This window comes from Mustela nigripes, chromosome 6 (assembly GCF_022355385.1).
Source record: "Mustela nigripes isolate SB6536 chromosome 6, MUSNIG.SB6536, whole genome shotgun sequence".
Taxonomy (NCBI): Eukaryota; Metazoa; Chordata; class Mammalia; order Carnivora; family Mustelidae; genus Mustela; species Mustela nigripes.
The window spans coordinates 37,476,941-37,491,054 of NC_081562.1; the positions used below are offsets into that span (position 1 = coordinate 37,476,941).

The 14,114-nt window shown below is 37.4% G+C and overlaps 2 protein-coding genes across 12 annotated transcripts in view; one reads left to right on the top strand and one right to left on the bottom strand.

Moving 5' to 3' along the window:
* Positions 1–7,150, top strand: part of PPFIA2 (PTPRF interacting protein alpha 2) — a 493,640-nt gene extending 486,490 nt beyond the window's left edge. For 9 of the 11 annotated variants that reach the window (XM_059402392.1, XM_059402391.1, XM_059402393.1 and 6 more), the window contains 3 exons: positions 543–702; positions 1,916–2,007; positions 4,029–7,150. In XM_059402392.1, coding sequence (XP_059258375.1) covers positions 543–702; positions 1,916–1,974 — 219 coding nt within the window. In that variant the 3' untranslated portion in view covers positions 1,975–2,007; positions 4,029–7,150. The remainder of the gene's footprint in view (positions 1–542; positions 703–1,915; positions 2,008–4,028) is intronic. The other 2 variants (XM_059402394.1, XM_059402400.1) reach the window with 1 other exon arrangement.
* The window catches only part of ACSS3 (acyl-CoA synthetase short chain family member 3), a 153,698-nt gene continuing 146,403 nt past the window's right edge, over positions 6,820–14,114 (bottom strand). The window contains exons 14-16 of the mRNA XM_059402403.1: positions 9,500–9,599; positions 9,235–9,410; positions 6,820–8,231 (exon numbers count right to left, since the gene is read on the bottom strand). Coding sequence (XP_059258386.1) covers positions 8,163–8,231; positions 9,235–9,410; positions 9,500–9,599 — 345 coding nt within the window. The 3' untranslated portion in view covers positions 6,820–8,162. The remainder of the gene's footprint in view (positions 8,232–9,234; positions 9,411–9,499; positions 9,600–14,114) is intronic.

Here is a 14,114-nt window from a genome sequence, read left to right on the forward strand (position 1 = left end):
GAAATCTGACATATGACAAATTTAGAGTTTCCTACGCAGACTATGGGCAGTAGTATCTCATGTGTTCCAGGCTGTATCAAACATAGCTTTTTCCTTTCTCTTGTTAACATAAAAGTAAAATTCATGAAGCAGTTCTTCAGGTTTGTGAGTGAAATGCAGTTTGCCCAACACCTGTTAAACTAAATATGTCATCTCATACAGTAACATGAGTTGCCCTAAAGTATAGCAAAGAAGAGGTCATATTCTTTTCAGGGAAACATTTGTGGCTTTACTTTAGATTTTCAAAACTGTTTACTTTTAGAGATAGCAAACCTTAAGATTTGAAGTCACAGGAACATTTTTATAAAAGCATTTCTGTTGCAAATCTCCTATGCTATCATTTTGGAATTAATAGAACTCTCAATATAAAGCACAGTATTTCAGATGTATGCTTTACAGACTGAATATAAATCCTCAATATTACCTGTTTCTAAGCACACAGTTTTAAGTAGCTGGACTAGTTTACTTGTTATCACATCAGATTATAATTCTGTTATTGGCAGAGTGATGACAAGAATTTCAGGCGTGGGTCAACATGGAGAAGACAGTTTCCCCCTCGTGAAGTACACGGAATCAGCATGATGCCTGGCTCCTCAGAAACGTTACCAGCTGGATTCAGGTTAACCACAACATCTGGGCAATCGAGGAAAATGACAACGGATGGTACAGTAGTTTTGCATTTCTGCTTATAAAGTAAAGCAAAACAGAACCAAAAAAAAAAAACTGTTTAGCAAAAGCTAGTCTCATTCTCTGACCTTGCATAGCTTTCTGGAATTCTTTTCTTAAGTTGGTTTGCTCTGCTTGAAGTTTACTTTGCTTTCATCAAAAACCAGACTCTTGGAATCGGCTGATGCATGAACCCATGGCACCTCGTTTACATTTTTAAAAAGAATTTAGAAAATCCTAAAAAGGACAATTTTGGCTAATGTCCACATCTAGGAAGAACAATACTCATCTGCATGATTTGTGTTTCTTTACTCTTCTATTCTCAAAGTAAAGAATTTGTTTAGTTAGAGGTTGGATTTGGACTAATGGTCCTTAGTGAATGGAAATTAACTCTGTGGTCGCCCTACATGTTTGAATATTATGAGTTTTATATTTTGTCTTAGAAACCCAAACTCATCAGATATTTTCACCTCTGACCAAGGCAGAAGGCCTTAAATAAACAAGCACAACTATGAGAAGAGAATTAAACAAACACAAAGCCAACAGTAATTTCCCAATTAGTATTATTTCCTTCTGTGGACATTAGACTTGTGTGACATACTTCACAAAGGAAAACAGCCATTCTGAAGGAGAGACCACTTTGAAATAGTAGTCACAAAGTGATTTCTATTTGGTAGGCATTAAAAAAAATAGTTTCCCTCTCTCTTTATTAAGATAATTGCCCAGAGTCGTTATTTCTTTTCAAGGTTAGCACTCTCATGGCCCTTAAAATTAGTTTCAGTATAAACCATGATCTCTGATCTACACATCTCACTTGTTAATATTATGGAACATGTTAACAAAATTCATGAGGAATCTAATGTGATTCAAATTAGTGAAGAAGTTCTCCAATACTTGGAGAGGGGAGAAAAATCCACTATCTGGAATTCTCTAGAAGCAATCTTTGCTTCAAAAACAAGCGCGGTGGGGAGCTGCTTTCCTTACAGGCTTCTAAGGAGGAATACACAACTCGAAAGCCCAGCTGAATCACACTGGAGTAACTTTTCATTAGTAACTTGGTCTAGCGGGAAGGGATAGGAGTGGCTCATGTCTGAGAGAAAGAAGGTCAACTAATATGTTAAGGATCCCTTTACGCAGGGGGTCACCCTTCTCATCTGAGTTCTGGACTCCATCATCCAAGTTCCTCTAAAGCCCTTTTCTCCGTTCGCAGTTGCTTCATCAAGACTGCAGAGGTTAGACAACTCCACTGTTCGCACATACTCATGTTGACAAGCCACTCAAAGGAGGCAGCACTGACTTGCTGTGAGTAGCTTCCCTTGGCTGACCAAAAACAAACCACCTCAAAGCGGCACCTACATAGAGCAGGAAATATACACGACACGCTTTGGGATGGCCTTGCAGTCCAGAAGGGAGATCACCCTTTCGGATTGCTAGACGGTAGGAGACGAGTCTTAGTACTGTAGCTCTGAATCGAGTCCTTCCAATCACCATCTGCGTGCTCTGACCGATATAAGGTCCCGCTGTTGGAGGCCTGCCACTATCTTATGACACATCAGCAGGTCGCAGCCCTGGCCACCAGCACCTACTTTTGAGTAGCATTTTATATGGACGCACATAGGGTTTTACTGAGGACAGTTTGACACTTTGAGAATGACACACTTTTAAGTGAGTATTTTATGCAGGGGAAGCTGAAGTAAGCAGAGAGTGATTTTAGTAGGTACACAGAGTCAAATAGCAGAGACAGGAGAATGTCCTAGAGGTGGTTTATTATTAAAGACAATAGGCTGACAATTTTTGAACTTCTAGCATGTTATTTTCCATCGCTTTTATTTGTATTTGTTGAAAACAAATAAATGGGTTGTAAGGAGCTGGGGCTTATGGTATAGGAACAAAGTGAAATTATAAGAATGCAAGTAGGACTAAAACTTTGATGATATAGTCTTAAGCTAGCAGCAGACATTTGTTTTAAGAGAAATACTTAGCTGATGAAAAATCCACTTCCAAGTCCATATAAAAATGGAGTTTGACTGAAAAACAGTCAGTAGTTAGACTGCGGTTTCTTGGCTTATACACGTCAAGTGCTCATGAAATTTTTTTAACCTAAAACTGAGTTTTACCAAAATATTTACTTTTTATAATAAATTAATATTTTGGAAAAATAATTTTTAAAGCAATATTTGGAACCCGATGTGTGCCCAGGAATGGGGAGAGGAAACACTTATAGGCAGAGGAACAGCTCATCTTGTGCTGTTTATTCATTGCCTTGAACTAAAAGCTCCATGCAATTTATTGTTGGTCTTTGGGGCCTAATATGGGAGCTGGTGTGCTGCCTTATTTGGGTCACTATTTGAAGCTGCTGATAAAACAAAAAGCTTTCTGATAAGAGATTTAATTTCAGAATGTAAAACCCAACATTAAAAATTTAATTACGGTATACAATTTGGCATCTAATTAGGCATGATCTAAAGTATATAATGATTTGGCTAAATAAGAGGCTTTCCAAAATACTGTTTGTAATAGCTTCTACACATAACATGATAATTTCCCCAGGAACTGAATACTTCACTAATTTACAAATGACTATTTAATATGTGGAGTAGTGCTTGCTTCTTAGTTCCTGACTGATGGGTAGAATTACTCTTTAACTATTTGCAGTCTGTATTTTGTGCATGGCATTCTAGCTCATATTTCCCAGTTTTTACCATTAAATGGGATAAAGGTATTTATTTTTACAGTAACCTAATCTGGGGCAACCAATTTCTGTTAGCACTTTTATTATTAAAATAATTCAGAACATATCATTTGTTGCTTCATTTGTGTTGGAAAGAGAAACTGTGAGCTTTTCCTAAGCATAGTATGACAGAAAAGAATCAGTGATGTCACATCAGATATGTTATTTATTACCATTTTGTTTTGTCACAATTCAACAAAGGTATCTTTTGAAGAGCTCTAAAAGATATGAATCAGAATATGACTCTCTTCCATGGAATAGGTCAATTCAACCAAATTTCCTGATGAGCAAGCTCTAAATTTTTCAAAAGGACAGCTCACATTTTCTGTGAATACCTTTGTTTCTATTTACCACCATGCTTTCCACAAACTTGAGCAAATCTTGTTATTTATTAAGTTGGCCTGCACAAAATCAGAGAAGAGCAAATGTTAATTACCTACAGCTCTCGGTCAGGTCCTATAGCTGACTTTCCGTTCACGGACTCCCAGGGCAGACGTAGGCAGGCTGCATGGAGATCACCAACAGTGGCAGAGGGGGAACTGTCCAGGCTGGGAGCTGTGGGTAGACTAACGCTGTGCATTAAATATTTTAGATGTCTTTTCCGTCTACTCTACCTAAAGTGCACTACCATCTCAGAAGACGAACAGTGAAGACCTTTGTGAAGACTGAATTCTAAGGAAACGACCACAAGTAATGGCTTATTCAGCTAAAAATGTGATCTGGGGGGAGTCAGATATTAAGCTTGATTCGTTTACTACAATTGTAAGAAAATGCTTAAGTCATTTGAATAATCAGCATCATCCACATCATAAATTCTGTACAACAGCTTTTATGAAATGGAGCCACTGTTTTTTTCATGTTTTATTGTAATATACTAGGCATTTATGTATTACTGTGTATGTATTTCTTTTTAAATGTGTAAGTCTTATGTAAATGGATATAAATATGATTTTTAAAAAAATAAAATATATGGTTCATGGAGTCTCGAGTGCAAACATTTGACAATTCCAAGTACTGTTTGTATTTTACCATTCCACCATTTTTACAGTTTTTGAATTGTAACAGTCAAATCGATATGTTTCTCCTTCAAGTCTGTCAATACTTAAAGCTGAAAACCTGCCTCTGATCATGTAAAAAGGAATGATTTAACCTGGAACTGGAGCCAAAAATAGTCCTTTAAAGGCAATCAGGGATGTCCTATATCTTTAGAAATAGCACTGTGATGGCTCGATCTCCTTTTCAATACAAAACAGAGCTAAACTGTTTACAAGAGTCAAAAGCAATTATTTAAAAAAAATTTATAAGGAATAAACATTATCTTCTCTTGTTACTTATGGACCAAGAAAAAAAAAAAAAGAAAAGAACTTCTTTACTAAGAACCACATGCTCATCAGATATCTTGAACCGCCAGCCAGCACTGCTCAGTGAATGTCAACCACTGCAGAGTCTGAGGCTCATTTCCATTGAAAAAAATAAAAAATAAAAAAACAAAACCCAGAAACCTTTCCCTTTTGTCAATGTAACAGGGCATTAGCCAGACTCATGTCTAATGTTATAAGCTTCTAGCCAAGATGGCCTTGTTGCGACTTCCCTGAAGTCAGTCTTATCAGAGGAAATAAATGAAAGACAGAATGATTAACATATATAGTGTATAAAAGTATAGAAGAGTAACTCTTCCCTGTGGCTTTATTTGGTGGTGTTACTGTTGTTTATTCTTTGTTTATATGGGAGATTTCAAAGTAAAACCTATTTAATAATACCATTTATCTAACTGCTGATTTTCTGCTGCTTGATCTTAGGAAGCGCAAGACCTGTCATTAGTAATTTCCTTTTTGTATTTAATTTGCTATGTTTGCACGTACATTACATTTGTTTTGATGTCTGTTTTTGTTTAACAGATTCAGTCAAAAGGTAATGGTAACAGAAACCCTCTCCATTGTCAATAAAAAAAAAATACTTCCAGTTCTCTGTTTAATCTTTGTTTTCTAGTCACATAGTGTTTACCAATTTACTTAAACCATAACGCAAATTGTCCTTTTAGTTGACTCAATCTATTATTTATCTTCAACAGTAAGTCGGCCACAAGGGGGAGCACTAAACTTGCTTATGAAGGTGACTGTAAATTTTCTAAAAATGTTGCCTGAGCAGGAACAATGGGAAAGAGCTTTCTAAGCTCATCTGATGACGGGCATCTTGACTTAAGGAAATGAAATGTAATATAAAAAATATGATGTTATAATAACAAACGATTTGTATCTACTCTTAATACATGACTTAATCACATAAATCAGTTTCTCCCCTTTAGCGATCATCTGGTAAGAAATAGTCAAATTGTTTATAATAGACTCTAATGTAGAGAAAGAAAAAGATCTACCTATTCCCTCAAAAAAGGTATAAAATACTCTTCAACATAGAATATAATTTCTGCCAGATTCTAAACTCCATTTATGGATTAAGCTCAGAATCTCAGTATTTTTCCTTCTGACCATCTATCAACTTTATGAATTTTCACATTTGTAACGATGAGAGCCTTCCCAAATACAATTTTATATAAATAAAAGTGCTCCTGAAATGTAAAGCAGGTCTAATTTTTATATATTTAATGTATTTTCTTGAACAAAATAACTCAATCGGAAAAACTTTTCCATAGATTTTAAAAGAACAACTTTAAATCTTTCCAATGTCTTACAGTAAAAACTTCCATGAAGATATCAAAGGAAGGCCACACGGACTTTATTTCAGCACATTTAAATATGACTGTATTTTTGGTAACATTATATTGTGTTTTTTGAAGATACATTTAATCCAAAATATTTTAGGTACAATCTAGTGAAAGTGCTTTATGGTAAGTATTAAATAGAAAATTCCTTTTTTTTTTCCTTCCAAATTTTAGGCAATCCACAACTCAAGTGTATCTTTCTTGGTCACATGAGCAAGGGTATCACTTTGGTCATGTGAAAGCAACAGTACTTTCTCTCCAGACTCATGCACTGTTTTCCAGTCCCACTCAACTGGAAAATAACTCAAGCCTGATTGCTAACATGTCCCTTCAGAACTGATTGTAAGACAGATGTACCCTTCGCACATGCCTTGCAAATGAACGACGATATGCATTCAGCTAAAGAGTTTGCCATTTCAAATTAACTGAATCTTATATAAAAAAAATAAGGTAATATGTTTTAAACATTAAAAATGTATTATTCGTCAAGATTAAGTTGCAATTATGAGTAAAATGTACCCAATAGAAGAGACACTTTAAGAAACCCGACAGCTTCAAATTATGAGTTGAATGTCTGTCTAGTTGGTGTAACTCAGGAGAACAATGAGCTGACTATATTTTTTCAGGTTTAACAATCAAGTAGCCGATTTAAGTAAATAGGACATTTCCTTTGAGAAGCCATTTATTTATACAGCCTATGGTCCTAAAAAAGCTATTTTTCAGAATGTCTTATACTGGTTATAAGTAATTTTTATGAAACAAACAAGTAAATAAGCTCTTACATGTTATCTCTCACATATGTTTCATGTGCCCAAACCATTACGTTAGGACAGCTGTTCTTAAAAATAATGTTCCTGACGGACTGCAAGATTGGGAAATACTTTGAGCACCATCAAAGACTCAGTGGGCATGGTATATTTTTTTATTTTAAATGTACCTTTGATAACCAATACCATGTAGAATCCTAAGTAATCCTATGTAAATCACACATTTAACTAGCTATGTCAAGCTACTCTGGCTAACTGGCACATTACCATAAGCTTAGTAACAAAGACTCATTTTCAAACTTAAGTTTAAATCAAAAAATGTGTTTGGATGTCACAATATATTTCTCAGTGAGTTATTTAAAAATTAGAGATTTCACATAAAAATCTGGATTTGCGGTTTCTTAAAAACTCCTGGTCTTTAGCATAACGTAAAAACTTTTATCTTTCTTCCTTAAGAACTTTCCTTAGTCAGTATACCCCATTTCTGTGTCATTTGCTTGTTTTTATAGGAAGTTGGAATCCTTAAGTGTACAGTCAACTAAGAGCCTGAGACAGGAGGAGGATCTCCAAACAGCTCCCATCTCCATGACAAAGAGATTGGATAAAATGACCTCTTGGTTCCACCAGGCACATGATTTCCCTTGACTAAGTAAAAATGACCAGAAGGCAGAGCCGTGCTCCGGTAGCCAACCTTCCCTTAGGATATGTAGGACAAGCCTCCTATCTAGAAGTTCATCTGTCTAGATGATTAAGACTTTCCGTGTTATCTATTGATTTCATTTAAAATAACCATGCATGAGGACATCTCAAGAATATTAGAAAATATTCAAAATTGCTACAAGAAAAATTATAATTTTCTGACTTCAACTTGACTTTTAGGTTTTAGGTCAAAGCTACAGAGTCCTCATTTCAGGAAGTAACTCTATATTAATGTGTCTCTTTCAACTAAAATATTTGGGAGGGTTCAGTTTTAAAAAATCAATCATTAGATAGATTAAAGTGCTAGACAACCTCTAAGGAGCCATGTTACAGACAACTGAAAATGATGCTCTTTGGGTCTAATGAAATAGAAGGCACAGGTCTTTCACTAGGCTTCAAGCACTGTTTTTTTGGACCAAGCTTCACAATTCATATTTCAGTTTGCAAGTAATTTCTATTTAAATAATTTATGGGAAATAATTCCAAAAATTTGACTCCAATTAGAAAATTGATTCAAATTGACTCAAAATAGGAAACAACGTCATGATGACTGCTTCAGCACTTCTTCTATGTGCCCAAAAATGCTGGGGTCTTCAATTGTAGGTGTTATCTGGAAAGAAAATATGAGTCAGATGAATGTTCTTCCTTGAACTCCTTTCCCTCTCCCTGTAATTAAACAATTACCTGCAATACTGCACTCTCCATTTTCTTACAAAGGCATATAGAAATGTTCAAAAAAGTGGACTCCAAATTTAATATTTTAAAATGTATGTATAGTCTTCCAGAGTAATAAACTGTTCAGTTAACAAAACCAGAGGTCCTATGTGGTAATTTCTCTAGTCCTCTAATGAGCCTTTCTATGTGCCTCCCTAGAATTTTTTTTTTTTTTATTTACAACTACTATTTACTGCTGCATCACCTTCTGTTAGATCTTGAGGATTAAAGACATGTATATCTATGCACATATAAAGTGCACAAAACTTAAAAAGTATATATATTCTTGAATTAGCCAAATGTTTGCCAAAACAATTTTCACTCACAACAGGAGAAATAATTAGCATATGCATCAATTAGAACTGTTGAAGCATGCATAACCAGCCTCAATTGCTTGCTTTCTCATTTAGTAATAGACATTAATGACTACAATAAAGGACGTTGTGTCTTTAATTCAGTAAGACTGCATTCCCACAATTGTTTGAATTTAACATATTTACTAATAATAGTAAAAATATTTCCACACACAGGTACCTATAATCTCAAAGCATATGCTATTAATTAATCTGTGTTTCCACATCCCTCATTCCCAGAGAGTGGCTATGCGGTTTCCCCCTTTACATTAAAAAAATGCTAATGCCAGGGCACCTGGGTGGCTCAGTGGGTTAAAGCCTCTAACTTCAGCTCAGGTCATGGTCCCAGGGTCCTGGGATCGAGCCCCGCATCGGGCTCCCTGCTCAGCAGAGAGCCTGCTTCCTCCTCTCTCTCTCTGCCTGCCTCTGTGCCTACTTGTAATCTATCTGTCAAACCAATAAATAAAATTAAAAAAAAAATGCTAATGCCAAAGAAGTGGGGAGAAACGTTTCAGAACCTGACATTAAATATTTTTGATAATTTACCTTATATGGCTTGCCATTGACAAGGGCAGACAGAGCTGACCGGGGAATTTTGCCAGACCTCGTTTTGGGTAACTGTTTGACAAACACTGCATTTCGAAAAGCAGCCACAGGGCCAATGCTCTGTCGAACATGGTTTATAATTTCTTCCAAAACTTGTTCCTCTGTTGTATTTATGTCTAGGGAAAAAGTTCAGATGATAAGCACTGAGTTAACCTTCGCTCATCATTCAGGGTCCAGACACTCAGGGAAGACAAAGATTTCTCACCTTTTCTCAACACGCAGAGTGCTAAGGGGATGTGGCCTTTCAAAGGATCTTCCTTGCCAACAACAGCGCAGTCGGCCACGGTGCCATGGGAAAGGACCGACTGTGAGAGGGAAAAGCATGCGTTTAGAAAATATAGGTGCACGTATATAAGAATACAAATACACACACACACGTATGTATGTATGTATTTCAGCTGGGAAAAAAGTACATGTCCGAGAACACAAAACGTGTAGCTGCCCGTGTGGAAATTACTCCTGATTCACGATTCCTATCATTATAACTGGGGAGACTGAATTGTTAGGACCCCTGTGGTAGTCACTTATAAAGGATAACCATAATTAAGACAAATTACTTTGTTTACCTGGAAAGTGAGGACTTGTTTCTTCATCTCACCTGCTCATTAATGAAGTTGGGGCAAATAAGCAGCAGATGCCACATGGGGACAAATTACAATGGGCACCCGGAAACAGGTGACCTCACGGTGATGTGGCTTTGGTGCTGGCTACCATAAGAGCACTCCCCAGGGAAATCCAAGGCAGCCCCATGATTAAGCAGTGATTTATATCTGGTACTGAGCAATGAACAGAGCATTTCTTTTGTTGAGGGACCATCCCCAAGAGAGGATTTCCCGACTTGAAAGAAAAGGCTGGGCATGGCTTCGAAGCCCTGACCTCAGATGATCACGCCAATCGATCACACCGATCACTTTCAAACCGCTTACCCCGAGCTCTAAATATCCTAAGGAACAAAGCGGCTCTTCCTCTGGAATCATAAGAACCCACAGAGCGACCACATGAGACACAGAAGCTTAGGGCTACAAACACGTTTCTGCCGTGAGGGTGCTCCTAAAAAGGATTGTTCAAAATGTCTTCTTCCCAAAGAGTGATAGGTCTTTAGTGACTGCAAATCCCTAACGGTTAGAGAAAACAGTGGGCGATATACCCACAGCTCCTTTGGCACTTCTTGATCTTTCAGCAAATAGCTTCTAAATCCTTTTCTGTTCCAACCGCTGCACCAGGCTCAGCGGTGAGCAAAAACAGGTGGAGCACGGTCTCGGGACGCTTACAGTCTAATGAAGGAGGGCGATGTTAAAAAGCAAGCACGAGTACTCATTATTAGGAATGTCTAAATATAGAAGTGATAGAGGCTCCGGAGAACTAGCCTGGTTTTTATATGAAAGCCCTAGCAAAAGCAGCCAAAAAACCTTGGGAAATATATGGCAAAAGCGGGAGGATAAGCACGGGTCTCCGCGAAGCCTTCAGGAAATGAGAATGAGCTCAGGTCTGCAGGAGGGGTAGACGCTGAGGAGGCAGGGCGGAGAGGCGGGGCCAAGCCCTGAGGAAGGACTCGGCACAAACCATTCCAACCTGAAAGAGATGAATGTGGAAGGAAAGCAGAAAGCAGGACTGAGAAAGGAGCAAGAGGAGATGTAGGTACAGAGGTAGAAAGGGGCTGTGCTAAGGACTTCGAATTTTAGTAACATTGGAAAGGCAATAAAGCACTTTCTGGAGTTGAGGAGGAGATACAGGCTTTTGGTTTGTTTGTTTGTTTGAACAGACTTCTTTTTTTTTTTCAGAGTAGTTCTAGATTCACAGTGAAACAAAGTGGAAAGCCCAGAGATTTGTCGTGTATGTCCTGCTCCCATATATGCACAGCCTCCCCTGCTCTCAAAATCCCTCACCAGAGTAATATAGCTGTTAGAAACGATGAACCAACATCAACACGTCATTCTCATCGTAATCTAGAGTTCACATTAGAGTCCACACTCGGTGTTACACATTCTATGGGCATTATGACGTGTGTCCACCATTTTACTGCATTTTACAGAATAGATTCGCTCGCCTAAAAAAATCTCTTGTGCTCTGCTTATTTGCTCTTAGTTCCTGCTAGCCTTTGGCAAACACTGATCTTCTCAGATCAGTCCTTTTTCTGAAAAAGCCCTTTTTCAGAATGCTGGAATCATCTATAGTACGTAGTCTTTTCTGTTCGGCTTTTTACTTCAGAGTGTATTCTGAAAAACAAACTTACTTTGCGTTTATTGTGGAGAATAGAGGACTGTTAAGGGTTAGTATTACAGTTTGTTGAAATCGCCCATGAGGCTACACTAGTAGACCAAGCCTATGACAGGGGGTATGAAGATTCTAGAGTTTCTTTAGAGGTAAAATGAACACAATTTTATGACAAATTGGATATGGTGCGAAGAAGAAGGGAGAGATGGTTCTGTGGTTTTTGGCTTGAACAGCTGACTGGATGATACGGGTGCCATTTTCTAAGCCAGGAAATACTAGTGAAGGTTGGGGCTTGGAAGGAATGATCATGTATTAAGTCTTGGAGATGTTCCACGGAAGCACCTTTGAGATACACGAGTCGAGGCGGTTGAGTCTGATGGGAGTCTTAGTCTGGAGATGCACATTTGAATGTCATTAAATGCACAGATGGTAATAAAAGCTGTAGACGTAGATTAGATTAGTTAGGGAGAAAGCAGTGAGAAGAATGTAAGCTATTAGGAACGCCAACATCTAATGGCTACAAGAAAAAGGACCAGCTGCCAAACTAGACTAAAAAGGCACAGTCAGAGAGGAGAAAAACGAGCAGAATCTAGGACATGCCCCTTTCAATTTCCCAAGTTTCCACGAATTCTTCTTTCATTTATGCCAAGTTGAAAATGAGCCGTCTCTTCTCTGAGCTCCTGGAAGACTCCGTGAACTCCTAGCCTGTTCGGTACAAACTCAGTGCACTACCTCACACAGTCCCTAATGCAACGAAGAAATCAGCATCTCCTACATCCTCTTGTTACCAACCACGCTGAAGGACCCAGTTGTAGGAGTTGCCATCCACATAGCTTTTGACTCTGATACTGCTGAGGATAGTATGTGTTCAATGAATTATTTTTGTGCTATACATTTTATTAACTTCATTGCTGAGACAGAGACGTGCACCTCATCTTCCATTAGTTGGGCTTCATGAAAAAGCTTCTGCAAAACACCGACTGTACAGACCATACGACACCATCTTCTCCTGGTGCTTCAATCTGAACTAAGTACTTTCAACAGCTTCCTGATTTGTTAAGATTTTACTTATGGTTTAGGTCCATATGCTTAGAGACAAATTTTATTGCCAAAGATTTGTACTGGTAGGTAGTATAGTCAGTCACAGTCCTTGGAAGAGAATATTTTGTCTATAGCAGATAAGATACAGACTTGGTAAGCCAAATGCTATCATTCCAATTTAGGATTCCTTGAATGAGTAGAGAAAAACTTTTACCTGCCTAGCCAGGGTTTGTTTAAAAAAAAAATTATATACATATATGTGTGTGTATTTATTTATACATTATATATATTTATATATTATATATTAATATATATATTAAATATATATGTTTACATTTATATATTAAAGTTTTCACTGGTGCCATAAGCCTCTCTACTTTAGTTTTTAAAATGCCAGGGTATCTTTTCAAATTACTGTTTAAAAAAATGTCCCATCCAGGTATTTTGTCACCTAACCAGTATAACTATAATTTTAACTAAATCAAACACCAAAATCCTCCAGTTTGCCCTTCTTCCACCTTGTTGCTTTAATTTCGCCATGTTTCCATCCTCAGTGTTAGTATGTTTAGAAGTGGATGGGAAAATGCTGACAGCTTTTCCATATGGGCAGAGTATTTTAACATCAGAAGTAATATATAACACAGTTTTCCACAGTATCAAAGTTTCACATTTTTGCCTAGTTTGTGGACAAACTCGAAAATCTGTGACCTACATAATCATTTACCGGAAATTTATGTCATCTGTAAATGAGGTTCATTTACTAGAGTGGATAAAATACTGTATTAATCTATCAGTGTTAAACAGATGCCATAAAGGGAGGGAGACAGCTTTCTATGTTGGCTCTACAAATAATATTTACATGCCAAATTGTGATTTCAACAACTGAATCGTTAAAAAGGAAGGCATCAAAGTATGTCTTGGCAACATTGAAGGGACAGAGGCCAAACAAATGTCCTATGTGGGTAAAAAATATCAAAAGCCACTTTCATATGTTTCCTCCACGTACAATCCACAGAGCATCCGTGACTCGCTGGCAGTTAAGAACTGAAAAAATGATACAACTTGGGAGGTAACTGACTCACCAAAAGTGTGCAATGGTTCCAATTTACGACTTTTTGTCTATAGGTTGGTGTGAAAGCGACACGTGTTCAGGAGAAACTGTATGTCAAATCTTGAATTTCGGTCTTTTCCCAGACTAGTGGTATGCAACAGACACCCCTTTCTTGTGATCCCTGGCAGCGGCGAGAAGCCTCTGCTCCCCATCAGCGATTACCCAGTAAACAACGGATACACTTAGAACCACTGGGTACCCGTACAACCATTCTGTTTTCCTTTTCAGTACCATAGTCAATAAATTACACGGGGTACTCAACACTTAATTATAAATTCTGCTTTGTGTTAGATGAATTCACTCAGCTGTAGGCTAATGTAGGTGTTCAGAGCATATTTAAGGTAGCTTAAGCTAAGTTATGACTTTTGCCAGGTTAAGTGTATTAAATGCATTTTTAATTTATGGTATTTTCATTTTAGATAGGTTTAACCTCTTTTTCAAGTGGAGGAATATC